At 36.4% G+C, this 25,389-nt stretch overlaps 1 protein-coding gene and 1 non-coding gene across 6 annotated transcripts in view; both read right to left on the reverse strand.

Moving 5' to 3' along the window:
• LOC130141961 (A disintegrin and metalloproteinase with thrombospondin motifs 6-like) overlaps positions 1-25,389 on the reverse strand; it is a 158,458-nt gene that overhangs the window by 97,269 nt on the left and 35,800 nt on the right. For all 5 annotated transcript variants that reach the window (XR_008819232.1, XM_056323297.1, XM_056323298.1 and 2 more), the window contains 2 exons: positions 13,606-13,649; positions 10,245-10,350 (listed from right to left, as the gene is read on the reverse strand). Coding sequence is in view for 4 of the 5 variants with exons in the window: in XM_056323297.1 (XP_056179272.1) it covers positions 10,245-10,350; positions 13,606-13,649 (150 nt within the window). In the remaining variant the exon portion in view is untranslated. The remainder of the gene's footprint in view (positions 1-10,244; positions 10,351-13,605; positions 13,650-25,389) is intronic.
• Positions 6,409-6,514, reverse strand: LOC130142170 (U6 spliceosomal RNA). The gene has a single exon (XR_008819321.1). It is a non-coding gene; the product is annotated as a U6 spliceosomal RNA (small nuclear RNA).

Here is a 25,389-nt window from a genome sequence, read left to right on the forward strand (position 1 = left end):
AGAATTTAACAATGAAAAAAAGTACTTTATTGGCCTAGTTTTCAACTGCCATCATTACCTAGAATTAGGGGCACCTCAAATGGAAACATTTCCTTTTGAATTTCTTTTGTATACTTTCTTAAAATAGAAAACCTTAGTTTTTAATAATCTCTATGAATTATTCCCTTTATGGAAATGGGCATTTGGGTATGTGGGAAAGAGTTGAATTGGATCATGTTGACTATTTCTGATATCCAAGCTTATCCCTAGTTAGTATATTCCCTTTGTCAAAGAAATTACAGACTTCAACTGTCTGGGAAATAAGTATCATTTGGGCCTATATAAAAAAAAGAACAAAGTATGTAGTTTAATAGCTTTCCTTCTTCTACTCACTCTCCTTATGAAAAAGATGTTGCTGATGTCAGTGGTATGTCTGATAAAAAGCATGTCTGTGAAGCTGCTATTCCTGATGCACACAGGACTCAATGCCTTTTCATGAGCCGATGGTTTTCTCATTTTTTTATAACTATTTATTCACCTAAATCATCTATTCCCTTCCAAGAAGGCTCTTCTACTTGCTCCTGCTTCTGAATTTAGGAGGAAACTGATCATTAGGTGCAAGTAATTTTTTCTGATGCTTGGAGAGGGGTTTTGCAATTATTGTCATGTTTTTCCAAAGACTGTAGTGGCAGCATGCCATTATAGCCCAGTAATTTGCACTCCTATGGCCAGGATTGCAGATGAAAACACATTTCTGTCCAAAGTACCAGCTTTATTTCCACCAGAACATATTGGTTATATTTGGTCATCATTACATGAAGGCTATATCTTTTACAAAAACATGTTTGCAATTAGAGTGGAGTGGAAAGGCAGGGAAGAAAGGAACATAAAATACTCCTCATGGCATCACTGTTATAATTTACTTACCTTTTTCAAACTGACTGAACACATGCAGACTCTATTTCTTTCACTGGCTTAAAGAGCCTGTCTAAAACTACCAGTATAATTCTGGCTTCAAAAAGACAGCCAGATGAGCAAGGAGAGAGAGAAGTCTTCTCAGTTGACACATGAGTTTTTCTATGAAGTTACCTTTCTGCCTACCATCTCAAGGAAAGATGTTTAGCCCAGCAGCTCCGAATCACTTTTTTTCCAAGCATTATGGCTCCACTTTTCAAAGAGAGAGTCTACATTACATTTAAGAACTGTGCAAAGCAGCAGCACCAAGAACTTTAAAATCATAATTGAAACAATCCTGCAATTTCTCTATAGTTTGTATACTACCTAAATAATGCTAATGCAGCAGCATGTCTGACTAGTGCTCAGTGTCTGTTTTGTTTACTAACATCTGCAATGGAACAGATATTTTTTTTCTTAGCAATCTTTTTCCTCATCTGAAAAAATATCTGAGGGAATTATTTGTAATACACATCCAATTTAAGATATGACCTCAAAAATCACAGGGGAGATAACTGGTCTCGGCTGCACTGAATAAAGTAGCAATAGATAACCAGAGACTGCAGTATAAACAGAGGGAAGGATGGGAATGTAAATTTCTTGCCTACCCTTCCTTTATCTTGTTTAGGAACAATACTGCAGGTCCCTACAATTTCATTTGTATTTAAGGTGAGATTGCCGATTTGTTGGGTGGTTCTAAATTATGATGGCTATAGTTGCCAAACACTTATTGCTGATGTCTCTGAAATGACAGCAGTTATTTTTGTGAGACAGCCAGGATGCTTCATTCTTGATTTATTATCCAAAAATTTAAGACAATCTGAATGCTCCTCAGTACTGCTCACAGAGCTTTATTTTGTATACCATGCACTTTTATAGCACTAAAGTTATCTGAAATATGCTACTCAGGTGAACTGTTTTTTTTCTCACTTGTTAGCAATCAATTATCTCTGTTTTTGAATTGTAGTACTAATGCATCTGCATATCAAGCCATTTCCTAGCTTTTTTTAGTTTGGAGCATTCAGAACTGCAGAGAACGCTTTCCCTCCCCCCCCTCCAAATACAACAGGGTATGTTCATTTTTTATTCACTTACAGATTCATGAGTTAGGGAAAATTTGGACTAATTCTTTTAAAGCAGTAGCTCTTACTTTGCTCTGGACGGAAGGAAGGAAGGAAGGAAGGAAGGAAGGAAGGAACTGAGAATCTTGAGTCAAATGAGGCAACAAAGTTTCAGGAATGCAAGCAAGAGAGATATTGTAAAATCAAGCTCTTTATCTTCTTGTCCACTATCAGAGGCTGATTTATGGCTGCATAGCTACATGTAACTCTTTGGGAAAAATAAACATTTCTTTTTAAGAGAGGAAAGAAACTTTAACCTTAAGAAGTTTCATTGTACTAATTATTTGCACTAGGAAAGAAAAAAATAAACATACTAAGAATTAAATGGATCATTTGCAAGCTAATTATCTTGAACCAGGTACATTGGTAAGTATTCCTTCACTGCCTCGGCATGTTACTTAGATACACTGCTCTCAACATTTATGGAGAATGAAGCAAGGGGCAAGGAAGGGTCATGAAGTGCACCAGTGAAGAATATTTTAAAAATTTCAAACAGTACATCTCTAATACAGTAGAAGATTAAAGGCATGCTTGAACAAGTATTCTTGTATTAGAAGATCGAAAGAGCAACTTATATGCTTGTAAAAACTACCAGCTTATTTGCTTAGATAAGATATATCAACTTTTTCATAAACTTTGTATTTCTTTTTAGTGTTGTACTTATTCCCATAATTATTAAAAAAGATGTCATTTAAATCTATATATGTATTTCATACAGCTTAGAATGTCTATTTACAACCTACACTGAAAAAAAAATAAGAAAATTAAGAGACAACTTCACTGTATCTATAAATGTTACTATAGGTTTAAATAGCCTTTTCTTAGCGACATTAGAACATATGCAAGGAGGGAAGAAAGGGAAAACTAGCATGTTTCAGCATTATCTTGTTTAATAAAAAGAGCATGAATTTGCACAAAATCTATTAAAGAATAAAATATTTTTGTCCTACAATATTGGAATTATGAAGGTACATGTAACCCATGCAGCAATTTATGTAGACATACATGGTGCTTTTGTTAATTATTTTCATCCTTAGTGGCAGTGTAATATTTACAAATTGATATGATGTTATGGTAAAATTTTGGAGAAAATACAATCTTCATATTTTTATAGCAATAGAAGGATGGCATTTTCTTTTTTTTTTTACTGTATCCCTCATACCATGTTATAAGAGAAAGTTCTCCCCTCCATCTTTACATGGAAGACCTCCATATATTTCTAGCCAATGTTATAAAAGTACTGGTTATAGCTTCATAATTGCATGCAAATTGCAACTCATCCTTAAAGGACATTATAAAGAAAAGAAAAAAAGAATAAAAAAGTATGGTCTTGAAAAATCCATTTATATTAATTTGATCACAAACATTGATAGCATTTATTGAAACTACCCAATATTGCATTGTTCTCCTCAAGGGAGGGATCAAGTTACTTTACTTTCTATTTCCATGTCTTTATGTGGATTTTAACCTTAACTGCTGATTTCCTGCATTTGGAGACTGTTACATGGTTTGAAGCATCCCTAATCCTTTATTCTAAAGTAATGCAGAATTTACAACTTTGACTTTACTGAAACACATTACTTCCCTGAAAATTTGGGAAACAAACTAATTGAATAATGGTAGCTTTATAGCAAGCATACCTGCCATGAAATTAAACATAATTTTAGCACACTCTTTGCATAACATTTTTCCCTATTTACTTCCTAAAAGTCATTCTTCTCTTTGAGTTATGGCTCATGATCAAATTTGCAATCAAATACAATTTTGATGTATTAGCATAATTTAGTATTAAACATATGTAGCTCTTAAAAACACAGTAAATTCTAATTTACTGAAAAAATGAAGCTTATTCAGAAACCTGAACTTTCTTATGGGGAAATAGCAGACTTCTATGGGAATATTAGAAAAAGTAGACCATAAATTTCTCCTCCTGGTTTACATTGCCATAGCTATCCAGCTTTCATTCCAAAAGAGTAATATCAAGTAAGGTTTGTGTGCTACACAAAGCTGGAGTATGAATGCAACAGGTTTCTACAGTGTAGGTCAAAGTGGAAAGTATTGCCTGTAATCAGGAAGCAAACTTCTGAGCTCAGATTTCCTTTGGAAATTCATGATGCCCTGAAGGTTTCTATAACCTTCCTCTTCACCCCTATTTATTCTCTACACATCTGTTAAGATCTTTGAAATGTTATTACATTCCTTTTCCTTGATTAGAATGCTTTAATGTTAGACAAATTATTTTAGTATTATTAATTCCATACTTCAAATAATATTTTACACAGACACAAACCTTTTCCATATCACAGAAACTAGAATTGGTTTTCTAGTCTATGATATTTCATTTTATAATGCACAATACATTATTAAAATCCCAATGAATACTTTTTTTAATACAAGTTGCCTGCTTTTATATGCTGCAGCATTACAAAAGCAGACCTAAAACAATGTTTCTTTAACAAAAGAGAGAGAATAAAAATATATATAGTCTTATATGGCTTGTCCAGTCGATTTACTCCCTTAACTAAAAAAAAAAGATACTTAAACTGTCCCTAAAAATGTAAGTCATCATTCTCAGACGATCCTAGGCATCTAGCAGGACCCTAAGCATCTAGCAAGGACAAGTTTTAACTTGTCTTGGGTGGTATTGAGGTGTTCATACAATGTAGATCATAGATAAAACAATGACAATACCATCAACTGGAGATGTGTTCACGGGAGACTTGATGGGAAGTGGTGTTAGTACAATTCATCCTAGTTGTGCTTCATATTTTAAGTTTGGTATATGTGTCTCTATTACCTCAGACTGGAGTATTTTCCTAGTAGTTGTACAATACATATATTCCTTGGAGATGCGTTTATTCTAGAAAATATCTCACTCAAACTCAAGTCCTATAATGCAGCTGAGATTATATGATCAAACATGAAGAGCTCTGATCACTGAAGAATGAGGAAAAGACAAACAGCTTCTGAAAGTACCTCTAGGATAACAATTTCCTAGATTAGAAATTTGTACTCCAGCAAAGAAGACCAACATTCTCATATGGACAGTAGGGGTATTTATGCTATTTTTCTACTTTGCATACAGACTAAAAAAGACTTTTAAAAAATGCTACAATTGCAGGCACGTTAGCCATATGAACTAATTCAGAACTAAATACATGCTAGAAAATACTATTTTTCTTCTTCATCTTGCAACCAATTTACTTCATTAGATGATAATCTATTTCCTTACTATTTCTTCCACCTTTTCATCAAGATATGACTGCCAAACTCCTCTGAATTTCAATTCATTACATCTTCTATAAATCAAGATAATCCTTACTTTTCAGAAGTTACTTGAGCCACCAGCCTTTTCCCTCAGCTCCCTCCATACAGCCCTCTATAGATGTCTCTGGTAATTTTTTTCTTTACTCAGAGTTTTATGGGCAGTTCTCTGTCCTAAGTCTAGTTCACTGTCCTCATGTTTTAACATTTCAATTCCCACCTCCCTTTACTCTTACTTGTTCTTTTTCACTTTGTTATTTAGTTTCCAGATCTCAGCTCACACAACAGGACTGCAACAATGAATGGCACAATGCCTTTCTTTTAGGGGCATACCCCTTTCAATGGAACCTGGAATTCCCTATCAGTTCAACTAACCTTCTATACAGTGCCCATGGGGCAAGTTAGACAGTTCAGAAAGTATTCAAATAAAAACACTGAGCGGAAAACCCCCTAACTCAGCTGGTAGGGAAACAGAAAGTGGGACTGGATCTTAAATCTTACACCTGTCTAAGAGCATATTCAAGCCAGCAAATAGTTCCTTTCTTCACTAAGAAGAGAAAGTCAAACTTTTTCTGATGTTCTGGTTTCAGCTGGGATAGTTAATTTTCTTCTCAGCTTCTCAGTAGCTGGTACAGTGCTGTGTGTTGGATTCAGTATGAGAATAATGTTGATAACACACTGATGGTTTTAGTTGTTGCTGGAGTAGTGCTTACCCTCAGTCAAGGACTTTTCAAGAAGTTTCCCATGCTCTGACAGTGAGCAGGTGCACAAGAAGCTGGGAGGGAGCAGAGCCAGGACAGCTGACCTGAACTAGCCAAAGGGATATTCCATACCATAGAACATCATGCTCATTATATAAACTGGGAGGATCTGGCCGGGGACTGCTAAAAGCTGCTCAGGGACTGGCTTGGCATCAGTCAGTGGGTGGCGAGCAATTATATTGTGCATCACTTGGTTTTTTTCCTCGGGTTTTATTCCTCTCTCTCCCTCTCCTCTTTATTACAATTAGTCCTTTTTGGCACCCAACATGGAGTTTGAACCCACAGCCCTGGGATTAAGTCTCATGCTCTAATGACTGAACTACCCAGGCTAAAATATGGAGCACTTCATGAATTTCCTATCATCCTTGCACAGGGACCATACTAATCTTCTCTATATCATTCCAATTTTAATATAAGTGCTGCCGAAGCAAGCACCACGTTGGGTGCTCTTATATTCACCAGAAAGGACTGTTGTGGTTTAACACCAGCCAGCAACTAAGTACCACGCAGCTGCTCACTCACTCCACTCCCACATACCCCTTGGTGGGATGGGGAGGAGAATCAGGGGGGAAAAAAGGTAAAATCCGTGGGTTGAGATAAGAACAGCTTAATAATTGAAATAAAGTAAAAAACCCGAGGAAAAAAAACCAAGTGATGCACAATATAATTGCTCGCCACCCACTGACTGATGCCCAGCCAGTCCCTGAGCAGCTTTTAGCAGTCCCCGGCCAGCTCCTCCCAGTTTATATAATGAGCATGATGTTCTATGGTATGGAATATCCCTTTGGCTAGTTCAGGTCAGCTGTCCTGGCTCTGCTCCCTCCCAGCTTCTTGTGCACCTGCTCACTGTCAGAGCATGGGAAACTTCTTGAAAAGTCCTTGACTGAGGGTAAGCACTACTCCAGCAACAACTAAAACCATCAGTGTGTTATCAACATTATTCTCATACTGAATCCAACACACAGCACTGTACCAGCTACTGAGAAGCTGAGAAGAAAATTAACTCTATACCAGATGAAACCAGGACATTCGACAATACAGGGGATACACATTCAATTTTCACTCCTGCCATGAGAAATCATTGGTTGTGTCATTTCTGCTTACCAGAAATCTTAAGCATTTCTTCAGCATCCTGAAAGTCAAGCATCATAAATCAAATTTCTAGAGACACTATTCTGAAGGCTGAAGTGCTCACTCTGAATTTTATCTGATTCATGGAAGTATTAAGGGTAATACAAGGCTGTTATCAGAACCATGCATAGGGAGAAACAACCATAAAACTGTTAATCTAATACCTTCTTTATGTCCTCAAGAAAAAAAACCCACAGAGTTAATCAGTGTATGGTCATCTTCAATGCAGACAGCTAGTTATGAGTCTTGATTGCTTATCCGCACCAAAACTGGGTTATACAAATATCAAAACCACAATAAAAACTTACAAGTCTTAAGGAACAGAAGCCAGAAACATATTTTAAAAAGTACTTATAAATAGAATGACCATAATAATCACATTCACACTCTCAGTCTCTAAATCTTTAAGATTAAGTGCTTTTCTGGATACTATTCTTCAACCAAATGCAAGTTAATTGGATCAATATAAAGGTAAATGAGTTAAATTTAATACATTGTGATATACAGAAAGTCAGAATGGGTGACCTAATGACTTCTCATTACTTTATAATTTAATGAACTACTAGAAACTAATAAGAAGTTGAGCCATACTTCCCATCAGAGATTCTTAGAAATCCAATTTTGGAGAAATTGTGAATAGTCAACCAGAATACATTACCATTATCGTTACCATTCCCTTTTAACATTTTTTAACAAAACTGGTATTCCACAGCAACTATATAATTAATAAAAACATGATCCGTGAAAATGCAATCCTCTGATTCTAATTTGAGTGGGTTTTTTAGTGTATGTTAGATATTCAATGGAGACATGTCATTTAAATGCTTCTATTTTTCATTTGACAAAAATGCCAATTTCCTATTTCCCATGTATGTCTGAAGAGAAAAGTAATCATTGTGGCACAGCCAAAGAAAAAAATTTACAATGCTCCTTGAAACTATTATTTTACTCACACTTGCAAGTAACTTCTAGTACATTCATTAATAATACCTGCTCAAAAAAGCAGTAAGTCGAGAGAAAGTAATAGCTTGATTGATTTAGACAGAGAGGCATTTAGTCACATTATAGGTGAATGAGGGGTGATGAGTGGATAGCACAAAATGTGCCTTGAAGATTTTTTGCCCACATATTCTTTCCAGCTTTTACTGAAGGTATTGTCCTGGTTTAACCCCAGCCGGCAACTAAGCACCACACAGCCACTCGCGTACTTCCCCCCACAGTGAGATGGGGGAGAGAATTGGAAGAGTCAAAGTGAGAAAACTCAAGGATTGAGATAAGACAGTTTAATAGGTAAAGCAAAAGCCATGCATGCAAGCAAAGCAAAACAAGGAATTCATTCACCACTCCCCATGGGCAGGCAGGTGCTTGGCCATCCCCAGGAAAGCAGGGCTCCATCACGCGTAATGGTTACTTGGAAAGACAAATGCTATCACTCCAAACGTCCCCCCCTTCCTTCAGCTTTATGTACATGGTATGTTCATTTAACACCATGCTTGCAATGCAATTTTCTTTAATCACTGTGCATCAGATAAAATCTAATAAATATGGTTTCTACTTTTATTTCAAAGCAGCACATGTCGTGCAAGCTACAGGAGGAAATGAAAGCCTCGAAGAGCTGAGATTTCAGAATTTTAAAAGATCTTATATATAAGAGGCCAAAAGATATGAAGAAAACACAGATGGTAAAAAAAATAACAATCCTGTGATCACAGGATATATACGATGGCTATATTGCTTTTCTCAGATTCTAATCAAAATCTAAGCTCTTCAAAACAATTGTTATCATGCCAGTTTTACATGATAAAATAGCTGCATATATTTAATGGAATAACTTGTATAAAAGATGTAGTTGCATGATATACGGATTAGAATGAAGATGTATGATTTTTGTGGTTAAACGTCTGACAAGTTCACAGCAAGGTCACATATTACTATAAGAGATGTTATTAAGAAGAATTGCAGAACTATGAGTGATTTGAAGGAGCTCTTTCCTCAACAGCAGAAATATATTTTCCCTTTATCCTATCATTTTCAACTCATGTAAATGAGGAATGAAATGAGGATGATGAGAATTACACGTGTTTTAAATTATTTTTGTTCAAATCTTATACAATTGCTTTTGGATTCTAAAATCCATCTACTTCAGTGCAACTACAGTGGGTTTTTTGTACATAATATAAATGAGATCATACTTGCCCAGTGATTATCTCGCATGATAGGTGGGCTGGAAATAAGTGTTTACTTCCAACTCCTGCTTTTGATCAGCAGATTGATAGCTTCCATTTCAGTCTGCATTGGAACTTTTAGCAGTTGCATCAGCTAATTGGAAAAACATGTCATCCATAACTCAGTGTTGGTCAACCCATGTAAACAAAGAAGGAAACTTCTTGATAACTTCTTGATAATAGAAGGTGCCTAGTATTTTTAGAGTCATCACAACGTACTAACAATGCTGTCTTTTGAAAGAAGACACGAAATATTTCCAGACCAAACTCTACTCAAATTTTATCACTTTCATAACATCATAACTCTTTAAGATGATATGCAGGTGATTAAAATGCAACAAGTGATGCTATGACTGTCATATATTTTATACTTGAGTGAAAGATGACAGAGTGTATGAATATTGACAACAGAATCAATGTTTTAATGAAAATAGTTTGAATTATATGTAAGACAAAATAACAAAAAGCAAAAAGAACTACCTTTTAACTACTTTTGTGGGGGGGGGGGGGGGGGGGGAGATTTTCAAAGCCAAATATTTTAGAAAGGAAACAGAATAGGAAATTTGTGAGCCAAATCTCAAAAGCACAGATTAAACTGGAATCTGAAATCAAAGGGTAAACAACAAGTCTTGAGTACTACAGTTAAAGCCCTTGGAAATATATACTACATAAAATGTACTGCCACTCATTAATACTATATACAGAAACATGGAGCACCAGAAAAGAGATGTTACAACCATGCAGGAAAAATAATTAATATTTTATTAAAAAGGTGATACATTAAAACATATTTTTTCAAACTCACTCACTTGTGACCAATCTCATGTGCAATGGTAAAAGCTGAACCTAGGCCAATGTCTTCATTAATGCTGCAGCTCCTTTCAGGCTCACACATTCCAGCCACAGAGGCCAAGCCTTAATAAACAGGAGGAGACAGAAAGGTCATGCCAAGGTGTTTCAGTCTTAAAAGCCCTTGTTATAAATGCCTGGATTCTTTTCAATAACCTCTATGCACAGAAGGAGCGGTTGGCAAAAGGATAACTTTCTAGCCATTTGCAAAAATCACTGGGGGGAATTTTACTTTGCCAGCTAGACATTAATATTTTCAGTACTGCAGTCAGTGCTGGAAAATGTCTAGACTAGGGGTTAGATTTATAAATTTTACTTCTGGTAACTTGGGACCACCTAGTAACTTGAGTCAGGAGAGAGAATTCAAGAAAGCATTTCTATTTTAACATTCTTGATCCTGAAGAAAGCAAAATGTATCCACATTATTTTTCGAAAGAAATGTTTAAGTTTAGTGGGTTCATAAAAACATATGAGCAACTTTTTCAGCTATTAAAAGCCCCACATGGTACATTGAAAAAATTATAAAAGCAAAACTGAATGCATCAATATAAGAGAGAGGAGACATGTTAATAACAAGCATTCATTTAACCACTGAAGTCTTTTCCATTTATTACCCATCATCTTCTGGAATTAAAACCTTACTATATTACAAGCACTTTTAAAAACTTTAGAGAGAGAAAGCTCTTCCTTATCTTATACATTCTTCAGCAACAGAGTATCATACTACTATTGTATGTACTACTATTGTAGTACAATACTACATTGCCACTACAGAAAGCTCTAAACATCAGATTTATTTAATATATTGCTCTCTAGGGTTTCTTATCTAAATAAGCAGTAAAGTTTTCTTTAAGGAAATTACCTGCTCAGTTAACTACACTATAACAGAACAATGACTGGGAAAAGTGCTATTTCAAATTATTCTGTTTAGATGACAAGTGCTTCCTGGCTGTGTCCACATTAGCAAGCAATTTGGAGCCATAGGAGTTGGTCAGCAGAGTGAAGCACTGATATTGAGGCTCCTCACATATCTTTGTATGTGGGTTGAACTTTCTACTTTGGACTAGTTTAATCCTGTAGGCCAAACATATTCACTACATATGTGGCTCAAAGCTTTCAAAAGGAAAAAATATTACGGGATATCATGAGAATACATCCCACATAGTTATTTAGACCTTAACGTCTCCTGTAGGCACATATGGGACATTTGGGGAATATGTGTTCTGACTTAATTTTCTCCAAAACAAATCTAGTTTGCACATACTAAAACTACTCTGATAACCAAACTGACATTGGCAAAAGGTGACAATGTGTGCCTGTAGATTTTGCATCAAAACAGTACTACTGCTCTAAATCAAATCACCAGTGTAGACATGCCCACGGAGGACAGGATGAAACATCAGAGGAAAAGTTACTATCCATTAAGAAAAGTCTGTAAATTGTTTGCAGTATGCAACCTGTAGAAAATAATTCCAGTTAACCTGCCTAAACCATGCTATGCTAATTGAGTAGGACATTCTTAAGACAAAATGGCAATACTTACATAACAATTGCCATGTTCCCCTGCAAAGTTCACCACATTTGAGTGAAGTCATCTCTATCTTCAGATCTTATAACTGAGCACTTGCTTCAGTGACTTACAGGACCAGATTAATGATTTATAATTCCATACCATGCTTGCAGAAAGTGGCAGAGATCAAGTCCAGAACCCAATCTATGGCTCATTTAAAAAAATGAATTCTTCACTGGAACCACAGAGATGCTGCAAAGACATCTGAGGTCTATCTTTTCTAAGAGTTTCCATGAAAGATTCCTGAGACTTTTGTTCACAAACACCTTAAATACATGTTTAACTTCAGTTACTGGAGGTCAGTGGGACTTAAGCATATTTAAATGCCTTGCAAAAGAGGTCTCTTCTCCCATTCAATGCCTATAATGAAAATTAAGTGTCATGGTTCTGTTGCCAAGGGTCCCATAACAGTGAGTTGGAACTGATACCATGTGATTTTTTAATTGTTTATAAAATCAAGCATTTGCCAAAGTCTATCCCCTGTTATTCTGTATTCAAGTAAAGCTGTATTTACCTTTATGCCAACATCTAATACAGTAAGAAATAGTACACTAATGAACTGTGTTAAAAATATCACATATAAATATCAAATAGTTCATCAGTGAATGTACACCCTTTAAAACTTTCTTCTTTTAAGAATACAAAGACAATTATATGACATCAATATAGAGTCTCTTCAGTTTTGTCTCTTCCATACAGATATCAAAAGAAAATCAGTTACATTAAGAAATTCATCATCATTTGCCTTTTACTGAAACATGGTGTGAATATTGTTTATATTTACAGCAGGCAAAATTCTGATACCTTCACCCATGTAAACTATTTCCCTGTGCCACAAACATCATGCTGACTTGAGCAAGACTTGTAGAAAAATCAACATGAGTTAAGGCTAGCAAAGCACACAGTAATACAGGCAAAGACAAAGAAAACCTAATTATGAGCTCTGATTATGAGAAAAGTATTACTAAACTGAACTGAATTACAATTATATCTTTAATTAATTCTGAGAGGGGATTATATTAAAGGATCCAAATTGAAAAATATATATATTTACATTCTTTGAATAATGTTTCTTTCATATGTTAAAGCACTATCAAAGGTAACAACTACAGTATAGTAAATAACTTTTGGTGACAAATTTAGGTATGGAGAGAACAACAGCTCTCCATCCTGTACGCAAGGTTGCTTGTGTTTCTCCATTGTCAAAGCACTGTTTTAAGGAGTTTGATATTACTGTAACTTATATCACTGTGTCATATTATTCTAAGTTTGTGAAAGTAACAGTCTGAAGCTGTACTCCTTGTGTGCAACAGACCAACAGTGTAAATCTCAAAGCCTGTTTCTTTTGTAGGGTGTTATTTTGGGATTTGTAGGTTTTGTTGGTTTAGGTGGGTGTGTTTGTTGTGGGGTTTTTTGTTTGTTTGTTTAAATTTTCCTAAGGTCTTTTATTTGTATTTGTTTTAAAATGATGGTGGGGACAGGTTAAATAGAAATAAACAGTAAATCCTCTCCTCTAATTATTGCTTGGTAAGTTTGAGTAACCTGCTAGGTTTTATCAGCATTACAGCTGCCAGAGAAGAAAGGCCCATCAGCAGTTCATTTAATTTAAACTTATTATTCACGTTTATAAAACTGCAAAATTTTGAAAGCATAAACATAAAAAGAACTAATCAGCCAATAAATTAATAGTCAAGTATAATGCAAGGAAACAAACAGCAAATACAAGCTGAAATTTCTCTTTCTAATCTTACCCAGTGTTCCACAAGGCTTGTTTTTATAAGTGCAGATATCATATCTGTTAAGGAGAAAAAAAGTACATAAAATATATCCAAGAATCAAATTTGTAAGATATTTTGTATATTTATCACATATCTGTATCATAGTTCAAGTTGTCAGACCGCAATCAGCTTAATTATGTGCAGCCAGCTGGTGTCAGCATTTTCTACACTCTGGTGTAAACGGCAGGCTGCAGTACACTCACAGCTGCTGGCCTCAGGCCAGTGAGACACCTGCCAGTAAAAAAAAAATAAATAAATTAAAGTAGATCTTTGTAATCACTAGCTCCATAAAGCAGTATACCGTGTTGTTATGAAGTTATAGCAGCACGTCTATAAACTGCTACCAATTCCAAACACTTTTACTTTTTGAACATATTGGAACCATCTTACGATATTATTCTTATCAACTAAACAAAATTAATTGCAACTCCTACTATTTAAACTTTGATTCTAAATAAAAACTATCTCTCAATTATACCAAAAATTATTTTTAAAAAAACCTTATGAACTGCCATTTCAGTTTCCTTCTCATTATCTTCTAATGATAACGTGTCTTAAGAGTACACTGTAACAAACTAAAATGAAAAATATATTTTTGCCAAAGGCTAAATAATGACTTTAAAGGAGAATTTTCATCATTTTAGATATTATCCTTCAAGTACAGCAGCTCAAAGAGTTTTTGTGTAGTTAACATGTAAGTACCTGGAATTGAAAATGGAATTAAAAAGTTTTCTGCAGCAGTGGTCACACAGCAGTCAGTTACACCTACATATTTTGAATATGTGTCCTGGTTTCAGCAGGGACAGAGTTAATTTTCTCCCTAGTAACCAGTACAGTGCTATGTCTTGGATTTAGTATGAGAATAAGGTTGATAAAAACATCATTGTGTTAAGTGTTGCTGTGTGATGTCTATACTAAGTCAAGGACTTTTCAGTTTCTCAGGCTCTGCCAGCGAGAGGGCTGGAGGGGCACAAGAAATTGGGAGGGGACACAGCCAGGACAGCTGACCTGAACTGGCCAAAGGGATATTTCAGACCATATGACATCATGCTCAGTATATAAACTGGGGGCATTAGCTGGGGAGGGGGGGGGGGAAAAAATCACTACTTGGGGACTTGCTGGGCATCAGTCAGCAGGTGGTGAGCAACTGTATTGTGCATCACTTGGTTTGGTTGGGTTTTTTCCCCCCAAGTTTTATTTCACTTTCTCTTTTTGTTATTATTAATAGTATTTTGTCACAGCACTCCCCAAACTATCAAGCTGCAACAAGGTCTTTCACCACTTCATACCAGCATACTCTTCATACAGTCCCTCTGCTGCCTTCACCTCACCCAGCACACATGTTCTCTCATCTCTTGTTGTTGTTGCTGCTGCTTCTCTCCCTCCTCGGCTGCTCTCTCTTTGTTGGCTCTCAACCACTTAACTTAACCAGCCACACCTGCACCTTATCTACATCGACCAACCCACCACCCCTGAAGCCAACCCACAGTTGTATATTATCAATGTTAATTAACCCAGCTTCATTCTTCTATAGTATTTCATTTTACTTTGAAATAATTATTAAACTTTACTTATCTCAACCCACAGGTTTTACCTTTTTTGTTCTGATTTTCCTCACCATCCCACCAGGGGAGGGGGTTTGTGAGTGAGCATGGTACCTTGTTGCTGGCTGGGGTTAAACCATGACAATATGCAACCCTATGATATAGCTAGTGATATGAGAACACTCTTACAATGCCTTTGATTTTAGAGGATTTATACTGATTTCCTTTCAGTATGTTTCAGAATAATTTCCAATATTTTGAAAGGTGAGTGAAAACAAAGACAAAAAGATACCATTTTAATGCTTTAATTTTTAACCCAAATATTTACTAATTTCAGACCACCAGACATTTCTGTTAAAAATAACATAAGGACTGTTTTAAAATGGGTTATCATATGGAGGTCTGATCATGAGATATATTTCAGTGCTAATAGAGTTAACGTCTGTCTGTAAGCCAAATCCATAGACAAAATAACAAAGCTTAAAATTTGGAACAAATCCAGTAACCTCTCTGCATGTAGACTGTTGTGACCATATAGAATTCCTCTGATTTTTAAAGGTACTGGGTGTGGAGCAGTTTGCGAGACTAAGATCTAATTTTGAACCTAAATGTTCATATGCATTGATCTCACTGAGGTGGCTCAAACTCTGCCATTCTATATGCACATAAAGCTCTTGCTGATTTCCCATTTGCTGTTTGGAGAGGGAGAGGTAATCAAATCAGCATTCTTTATATAAAATGTGTTGGAATATAAATAGATTTTGTATGTCAAAGCTATAAGATGACAGATACAGAGAAAAAGATTTTTTTTTACTGAACATCTCCAGCCTTTTACATATTTAAGGAAACAAACCTCTTATTTCTGCCTTTAGGACAGAGCCTGAACTTTACCCTATTGAAGTTCCTGCAAAATTATTCCTCAAAGAAAGCAGACAGGACTCAGGCTTATTTAATAAGAAAACCCAAATTTGGCCAAATACCTTTAAAATGTAGTTTAGAACTCAACACAAGGAAGTCTGTGCAATACACAGAAGGTATTGATCTACTAATTTTTTTAATATACAATACTAATAGGAAAAAAAAATAGTGTTCGTACATCCTTAAATAAAATTGACCTTTAAGAAGAAAGCCAGTTCAACTAAACTCAAGTAAAATGCTGTCACTGATTTCAGTGGAGCTGAAAATTTGCCCTTATGGCCTGAATCTGCTTACTCTCATACAAGTACAAATCTGAAGTCACTCCTCACATTTGGTTCAGTTTCACAAGGAACTGTGATAGGAAATAATGATATGAATTAAATCCCTTTTTTCTGTTACGCTTTTGAAAAACAAAGACCATGGTATCCTTCTGTTTGTGCTGGGTAGCAAATATTCTTCATTATTCATAGCCTAGTATTTGTAAGAAAATGTGATGATAATGAAACAAATTAGATAATAAAACTAAGGAAAATAGAATTTTATTTTCCAGTACATTAACTCTTTGCAAGAACATACCCAGATAGTAATAATAATCTAATTGTGGCTTCATTAACTATTCAAAATTTATAGGCAATAATAATTTCCTGTAACGATCATTCATACACTCTATTATTCCTCGGTTTAATAGGAAAAACATCTAAGTTTTCAATGTCAAATTACTGACTTTACCTACATCATCTTATAGCTCTTTTTTTCCACCTTTCATATGGATGGTTTCTGCTTGTGATTTGTTTGAAAGCTTATATAATTTTTGTGTAATGCACTGTTCAATTCCATCATTTGCTTCTCTATATGATTTAACCAAATCAGCCTAACTAGTCTTTGTGTTTTTTGATTTTGACACTGCTTCCTTTATTTTTTATTTCCAGGGAATCCATTTAACCCACAGATGCGGGGTTCCAAAATGCAAGAGTCAATACTTGCCAGATAGTAGCTTCAAGCCAAGAAACCCCTGAAATGACAAATCATCCAGATTACCCATTAGATTAGATAGGACTAATTGCTATTTAAAAAACAAACAAAAACCCACAACCCAAACCCCCCCAAAAAATCCAACAAAAAACTCACAACAAATAAAACACCACACCACAAAAATCAACCCCCACCAACAAAAAAACAAAGGTGAAGATGGGTCATAGCTGTCACCAGGACCTTAGTAAACACTTCGGGAATCACAGACAACAAAAAGTTCTCAAGCCAACAACAATCTCAACCAACCATTAAAAAAAGATAACAGTCATGAGGGTTATGCAAAAATGCAGTTTGCAAGACGTTAACATATTTTCTTTTTAATTCACTGACAGAATGTGGAGGAAGGCCACCATGCAGAATTTGAATATAAGAATACAAATATGCAGGTTGCAAAAAACTTCAGGATGAGATGGCAGTCTGTAGCAAAGTAAATCCTTTGCCCAAGTTGGAAGAGAAGATCATATGCCTCCTGCTAAAGTGGGTGAACAGGCTGGGGAAGAGAAATGTGGAAAGAGGCAAGATTGTTGATTACATGTCCATTCACAGCCTGAATGGATCAGAAGTCACTTGATGAGGCAGATAGGGGAAGACGTTTGGGACTTCTGGATACACTTGCAGGGTTGCTGAAGAGCCACACCAGACAGGTGGGAAATGCATGATGGATGTACAGCTGTCGCTGACAACTCCAACTGAAATATCAGCCAGAAGGAAACTGCAGGAAAAGTTCAGGAGGTGACCAAACACAATTATCAACAGGCAAAACATATGTAGCTACTCTGTTCTGGAGAAGTCAGCTCATTAATGTGGACGCAAGAAGTTCTGTGCCAGCAGTCCTCAGTACAATAAAAGAGTCATAGACATGTTTGTTTAATTTATTAGCATCAATGTAAGCTACAGACTGACTCCCTGTCCTGGTTTCTGTTGGGATAGAGTTAATTTTCTTCTCAGTAGCTGGTACAATGCTGGTTTAGTTTTTAGTATGAGAACAATGTTGATAGGACACTGATGTTTTCAGTTGTTGATAGGTAATGTTTATACTAAGTCAATTTCAGTTTCTCAGGCCCTGCCAGAGAGAAGCCTAAAGGGGCACGGGAAACTGGGAAGGGACACAGCTAGGACAGGTGACCCAAACTAGCCAAAGGGTTATGTAGAACGTCATGCTCAGTATATAAACTGGAGGGGGGGGGGGGAGGGGGGGGGGGAGTTGGGGTGGGCTGATCACTGCTTGGGGACTGGCTGGGCATTAGTCAGCAGGTGGTGAGCAATTGTATTGTGTATCACTTGGTTTGTTTTTTTTTTCCCCCTCTTGGATTTTATTCCTCTCTCCCTCTCTCTCCTTTTCATCAGTAGTATTAGTATTATTATTATATTTCACTTTATGTCAATTATTAAATTGTTCTTATCTCAACCCACGAGTTTTACCTTTTTCCTGATTCTCCTCCCCACCCCTCTGTTGCTGGGGGGGGGGGGGAAGAAGGACTGAGTGAGCAGCTGCATGGTACTTAGTTGGCAGCTGGGGTTAAGTCCTGAAGTCTTGAACTTGAGCCTCAGTTTATCTACAAACCCTACTTGCAGAAAAATCCCTTTCCTTTGCTAATTTCATGAGTAGTATGATTCCAATCACTTGAGTAGGACACTTAAATATATAAGAAAGATGAGTTCTCTGTAAATACTGTAAGCCCTGTTCAATCTTGTCAGATAATTTATTTGCAGCTACAGCCAATCCCAGATGCCTTAGGGGAAGATAGATGTTTCCCATCTAGATGTACATTTAGGGAAGGGAAGGAGATTTCTTCCTGATCTCTGCAATCTGTGAGCTTGTGGGCCTAATGCATGTAGTTTTGCAACTATGAAGTTCATGCAAAGTTTTATGTAAGAAAGTGTGTTCCCTCTATTAAGATACACAAATTCACAGATTTGAAGGCAAGAAAGCATCACGATTCAATCATGCCTCCAGCCATTCCCAGCATAAAAATGTAAGTAATTTATTCTAGAAGCTACATAGGATAAAAAGCTATTCCTTAAAAGCTATTTAATCTCACATTAAGTGTTGTTCTCAACATAAGAATTTGATAACATCTGCACTAGGTTAATCTGATTCATCTGCCTTTCCCCTCAACAGCAGTCATTTGTGAGTACTTACAGTGATAACAGGACAGCAGACCAACACCACCTCTGATACAACCTCCCAGCTCTGTGGCTTAGGGAACTTCAGAGGCAGAATTTACATCTTAGTATTTTTCTTCTAATATTTTCAGCACTTAATTTATTTTAGATTGAAGAGAAATTAACTAATTTCAGTGTCCATCATGGGGATGTTGCTATGCTTTATCAGCAAAGTTGAGTCCCTCTGTCCCAGTAGAGATCTCTTCCATGCTAAAGTAATTTTTTTATTTTTTCTTAAATCAGACAAATGAACTGTTTCAGTGCCACACCACTATAATGTGCTGCCTTCTGCTGCCTTCCTTTGAGCTCTAGGCCTTTTTAAACTTTCTGTAGCCTATCTGTATTAGAATGCAAGAAGTTGTTCTAATAGTAGTATTAACAAAAGTAGATACAAAGGCAAAATAAATGATCTCTTCTAACATGATAATCTGTATTTATACATTCAAGGATAACATTGCCCTTTTCACCAGTTTGATTATGTGAAATCTTCCATTAAAGGAAAAGAGTCTCTGTAAGGCACTTATTACTAGCTATGTGTTACTGGAAATGTCCATTGTGCCAGAAATAAGGACTATGCATCAAAATAACACTGAGATATCGATATACCTGTATAACAGGATTGGAAACATACATGAATACTAACATTGGATACGCTTTAAAGAATTTGGCTAATCAACAGAAATAAAGTATATTCTGTGGGTTATTCAAGTATGATAAATGAAGAAAGCATAAAAAATCTTATTAGAAATGCAAACTGTTCAAAACCAGTATGAAACAAGCTACTTATAAACACATAAACCTACTATAAAAATCACCTGAAAGCTACCTCTCCAATATGCCTGAGTAATATTTCAGATAGATATAGAAAGAAATAACTGAGGCTTTTGAAGGAATATTTTTTAATGAAAGTGTTTTGGGAAAAACAAAAAACAACAGCAAATTGCTGAGGAAAACTCTACCAAGATGTCTGGAATACAAATATAAAGAGTACACGAATCTAAGAAAATTCAGGCTAGACAAAGACAACAAATAGGTACGACTGGACATAAAGCTCTTCATAACTTTGAGGTGGTTGAACACATACCTCATATATGTGTATATATATAATAGTACAGGATTTGCCAAATAACCTACTTTAAAAGGTTATCAGAAAACAAAATAAAGCCTAAGAATTGGTTCTGTCCAAAAAAGAAACACAGCTAACTACTACAAATTATTAGAAGTTCATTTTTAGAGAACATTTCCAAATATATTATCATTGAAAGGAAGGTTTTATTTTTCACTTGTTTGAAACCAAATCTTACTTCTTGACATTTGCTTTATATCATATGTTTTGACAATAAGCTAGTCAAGTAAGGACTGTCCCTTTCATACACCCTTGCTTAATGATAAACATAATTGATTCATTAGAATTTTAATTTTTTTACTTTTTTTTTTCCTTCATGCTCTGCAACATAATTTATGTATGCACCCAATCATATATATCTTATATTCAAATAAGTATTAAAAGACCAGTGGAAAAAAAAAAAAAAAAGGTGCTGATACCACACCAGTGTTTTGGCTACTACTGAGCAGTGCTCACACAGCATCAAGGCTATCTCTCCAACATTCCCCCCTCACCAGTAGGCTGGGGGTGGGCAAGATCTTGGGAGGGGACATAGTCAGGACAGTGACCAACGAGATATCCCATACCATATGATGTCTGCTCAGCAATAAAAACTAAGAGATAGGAGGAGGAAGGGAGGGCATTCATTATTTACAACATTTGTCTTCCAGAGAAGCCACTACATGTACTGAAGCCCTGCTTCCCGGGAAGTGATCAAACATCATCTGCTGATAGGAAGTAGAGAATAACATCTTTTGTTTTTCTTTGATTCTGCATGCACGACTTTTGCTATTCCTTCATTAAACTGCCTTTATCTTGATCCATAAGTGGGTTTTTTTCCATCTTATTTTCTTCCCACCTGTTCTGCTGAGGAGGGGAGTGATAGAGCAGCGTGGTGGGCACCAAGCAGCCAGCCAAGGTCAACCCACCACAGTTAAACTAGTTCTAACATCTAGAACTATAAACTGAACTACTGCTAAATCAAACAAAACTCAGATTTCCCTTAAAAGGGATCAAAAACCTCAAACTATCTGACAATTCCAACTTCTATTTCTAAATTATGGAAAATAAAATTGAAAAAACAGTCATTAGCTTTTAGTTTCATCATATTCATTTGCATATATATACTTAGCTATGATAAAGTAGTTATTTTGCAAGTGCAGACAATGTCACTAATGCTAGAGAACTGTGTGGAAAAAATTATAAAAAATACTGACTTTTGGTCTGGTTTTGTAGAAACTTTTTATCATAACTCTTCAACAGTTCACCATTTTTAAGATAATTTGGTCATTCATTAGATTTGCACAGGTTATAAACAGCAATACTTTATAACACAATACTTTTAAATGTCTTTCTAAAAGCTTTACTATAGCATATGCTTAATGTTACAGAAAGTGGTACACTACAACAGCATTCTGCCTTAAAATAAAGTACACAACGTCTTATTTAGTTTCTTCCTCAAAAACCTCAAACCAAAAAGAGCTATTTAAACCAAGGAAGGAAAAGCATAATATACGTTACACATCACTCAACAGAAATAGCTTTTTCTATGATTAATTTTTCATGTCGCCAAAACTGTTACCGAAATCTCGGAATGAAGAACTTATCGACACCAATGTGATGTAGATAAGCAGACACTTCTTTATTGACGGCCGGGTGCGTGAGCGAGTCCTCTCACGATCAACGCACCCGGCCGTCAATAAAGAAGTGTCTGCTTATCTACATCACATTGGTGTCGATAAGTTCTTCATTCCGAGATTTCGGTAACAGTTTTGGCGACCCAGATGGGACCTCGCTGAAGGAGACCGGAGGAGTCGGGGACCTGATCGGTTCCGGCCAGCACCGAGGATTTCTCGGGGATACCCATCGATCCCCGATCCGTAAGGCTCTTCGCGACGTTCCCTGGATATTTGGTAAGACACTTCTTTTTTTAATTGTAGTAAGTAAGTGCACTAGAGGAAGTGGGTAGGAGTCCCACTATAAGAAGTGTATGGTAAGGAGTGGGTTGGAGACCCACCAGTGAGTTTGAGTCTCACTGAGTAAGTCTGCCTGTCAGACGCGGTGAAAGCTGCGCAGGGTTGGACTAAAAGGATCCTTGTGGAAGTGGAAGCCTAGGCGTCTGCCCGTAAGACATAAGCGAAAGCTATTGCAGGGTTGGACAAAAGTGGAAACAAGAGAAACTATATGCTATAGTGTTCTCTAAGGTAGTGCCTCTAACAAGAAGTTAGAAGAAGCTTTTGGTGTTCTTTGTTGTATTGTGAGTTTGTGTATTAAGAAGAAAATTAAGAGGTATAATATTGTGTTATATGTTTGTTTTCTTTGTTGTTCTGTGAGTTTGTGTATTAAGAAGAGAAATTAAGAGGTATAATATTGTGTTATATGTTTGTTTAAAGTAACTGTGGGAAAGTGTGAGTGTGGCTGTAAGAGTGAGACTGTGGAGTGTGGATCCGCGGATCGGAGTGATAGAGTTGAATAATTGTGTATTGTACTGTGGGTAATTACACCATGGCAACTAAGTTAACTCGGTTGTTTAAATGTAAAAGCTTGGGTAATCTTGTGTTAAATGATAAAATCCCGAAAAATTCTCCACTGGGATGTTTACTGGCGCATTGGGGGGATTTATATGAGGATTTGTCAAAGAGCCAGATGATTGAATATTGTAATAATTGGTGACCACTATATATACATTAGAAGATCAGGAAAAGTGGCCCACGAATGGGACACTGAATTATAACACTATTTTGCAGTTAATGTTGTATTGTAAAAGAGAAGGGAAATGGAATAAAATGCCATATGTGGATTTGTTTTTTATTTAAGACAAAGAAAGGATTGGCAGGATGAATGTAAGCTAACTATTAGAGATAATTTGGTAATAGCTATAACTTCTGATAATAAGAAAGTGGAAAAAAAAAATACATGTTGTTTAAATTGTGAGGTTGGGAGTGGATACAGGAGCGACATTTTTTTATTAAATACCTGTAAAAACTGGAATAAAAACAGGCCATTCCTGCAACCCCTGGATTTGAAATTTGGAAATAAGATAATTACACATGAATTTCTGTATGTACCAGTATGTCCGGTACCCTTGTTAGGAAGAGATTTGTTATCTAAATTAAATGTACAAATTGTTTTTGATGAAGGAGAACTCTTTTTGAAGATACCCGAGTCAAAAACGGGAGAAGTTTTGATGATACAAGAAAAGGTAAAGGAATAAGAAATTCCACCGGAGGTAAATTGGCAGTGATCCCTACTGTATGGGAGACAGATATTCCTGGCAAATCGAAACTAGCAGAACCGGTTAAAATAGATTTGAAGGAAGGCGCAGGAGCCGTGAGAATTAAACAATATCCAATCAAACCAGAAGTGAGACAGGAATTGAAGAAATTGATTGATAAATTCTTGGAGCATAAAATTTTGGAAGAATGTGAATCTGAGTATAATACTCCTATTTTACCAGTCAGAAAACCTTCGGGTGAATATAGACTGGTACAAGACTTGAGAGCAGTAAATCAAATAGTTAAGGATATTTATCCTGTGGTAGCAAACCCTTATACACTGTTAACAGCATTGAGGGAGAATTATCAGTGGTTTACAGTGCTTGATTTAAAAGATGCTTTCTTTTGTATACCTTTGGAAAAAGGAAGCAGAAAACTGTTTGCTTTTGAATGGGAAAATCCTCAAACCAGGCAAAAGATGCAGCTGACATGGACTAGATTACCCCAAGGATTTGAAAACAGTCCAACTATTTTTGGAAATCAATTAACAAAGGAACTTGAAATCTGGAAACAGGATAAATCAAGGCCTGGACATTTACTCCTACAATATGTGGATGACATATTGATTGTTGCAGAAGAAAGACTTACCTGTATACAGGTGACTATTGATCTCTTGAATTTCCTGGGACTAAATGGATACAAAGTGTCCAGGAAGAAAGCCCAGATAGCCTGCCAAACTGTGATATATCTGGGCTTTGAGATTTAAAAGGACAACGACAATTAGGAAAAAATCGCAAAGAAGCTATTTGTAGTATACCTGAGCCGAGAAATATTCATGAACTCAGAGCATTTCTGGGAATGACTGGGTGGTGTCGCCTTTGGATCATGAACTATGGGCTAATAGCTAAACCGCTGTACGAGGCCCAAAAGAACTCTCCCTTTGTATGGGGCCCACAACAACAAAAGGCTTTTGTAGAGTTGAAACGTGCCTTAATGTCTGCACCTGCCTTGGGACTGCCGGATCTAACCAAAGATTTCCAGCTGTTTGTACATGAAAGACAACACCTTGCACTGGGCGTGTTAACCCAGAGGATAGGAAGCTGGAAACGACCAGTCGGATATTTCTCTAAACAACTGGACACAGTGAGTAAAGGGTGGCCAAACTGCCTTCGAGCACTGGCCGCAACAGTGATGCTCATACAAGAAGCTCGGAAATTGACTTTGGGAAGAACAATAACAGTCTATGTCCCACACATGGTGATAACTGTCCTAGAACAGAAGGGGGGACATTGGCTGTCCCCCAGCCGAATGATGAAATACCAGGTGGTATTGACTGAACAAGATGATGTGATTCTAAAGACAACTAACCTGGTAAATCCTGCAGTGTTTTTAAGTTCCATACAGGAAGAAGGACGACTGGAACATGATTGCTTGACTACCATCGAGTATGTTTATTCCAGTCGTGAAGATCTGAAGGATGTGCCATTGGAGCGACCAGACTGGGAATTGTATACTGATGGAAGCAGCTTTATGGAACAAGGAGTCCCATACGCTGGATATGCGGTAACAACAGAGACTACAGTTATAGAAGCAGGAGCATTGGCGAGTACCACATCAGCCCAAAAGGCGGAACTCATCGCTTTAATTCGAGCCTTAGAACTAAGCAAAGACAAGAGAGTAAATATCTGGACTGATTCAAAATATGCCTTTGGGGTAGTGCATGTCCATGGAGCTTTGTGGAAAGAGAGGGGGTTATTGTCCTCTCAGGGATCAAACA

This window comes from Falco biarmicus, chromosome W (genome assembly GCF_023638135.1).
Source record: "Falco biarmicus isolate bFalBia1 chromosome W, bFalBia1.pri, whole genome shotgun sequence".
In the NCBI taxonomy this organism is placed as follows: domain Eukaryota; kingdom Metazoa; phylum Chordata; class Aves; order Falconiformes; family Falconidae; genus Falco; species Falco biarmicus.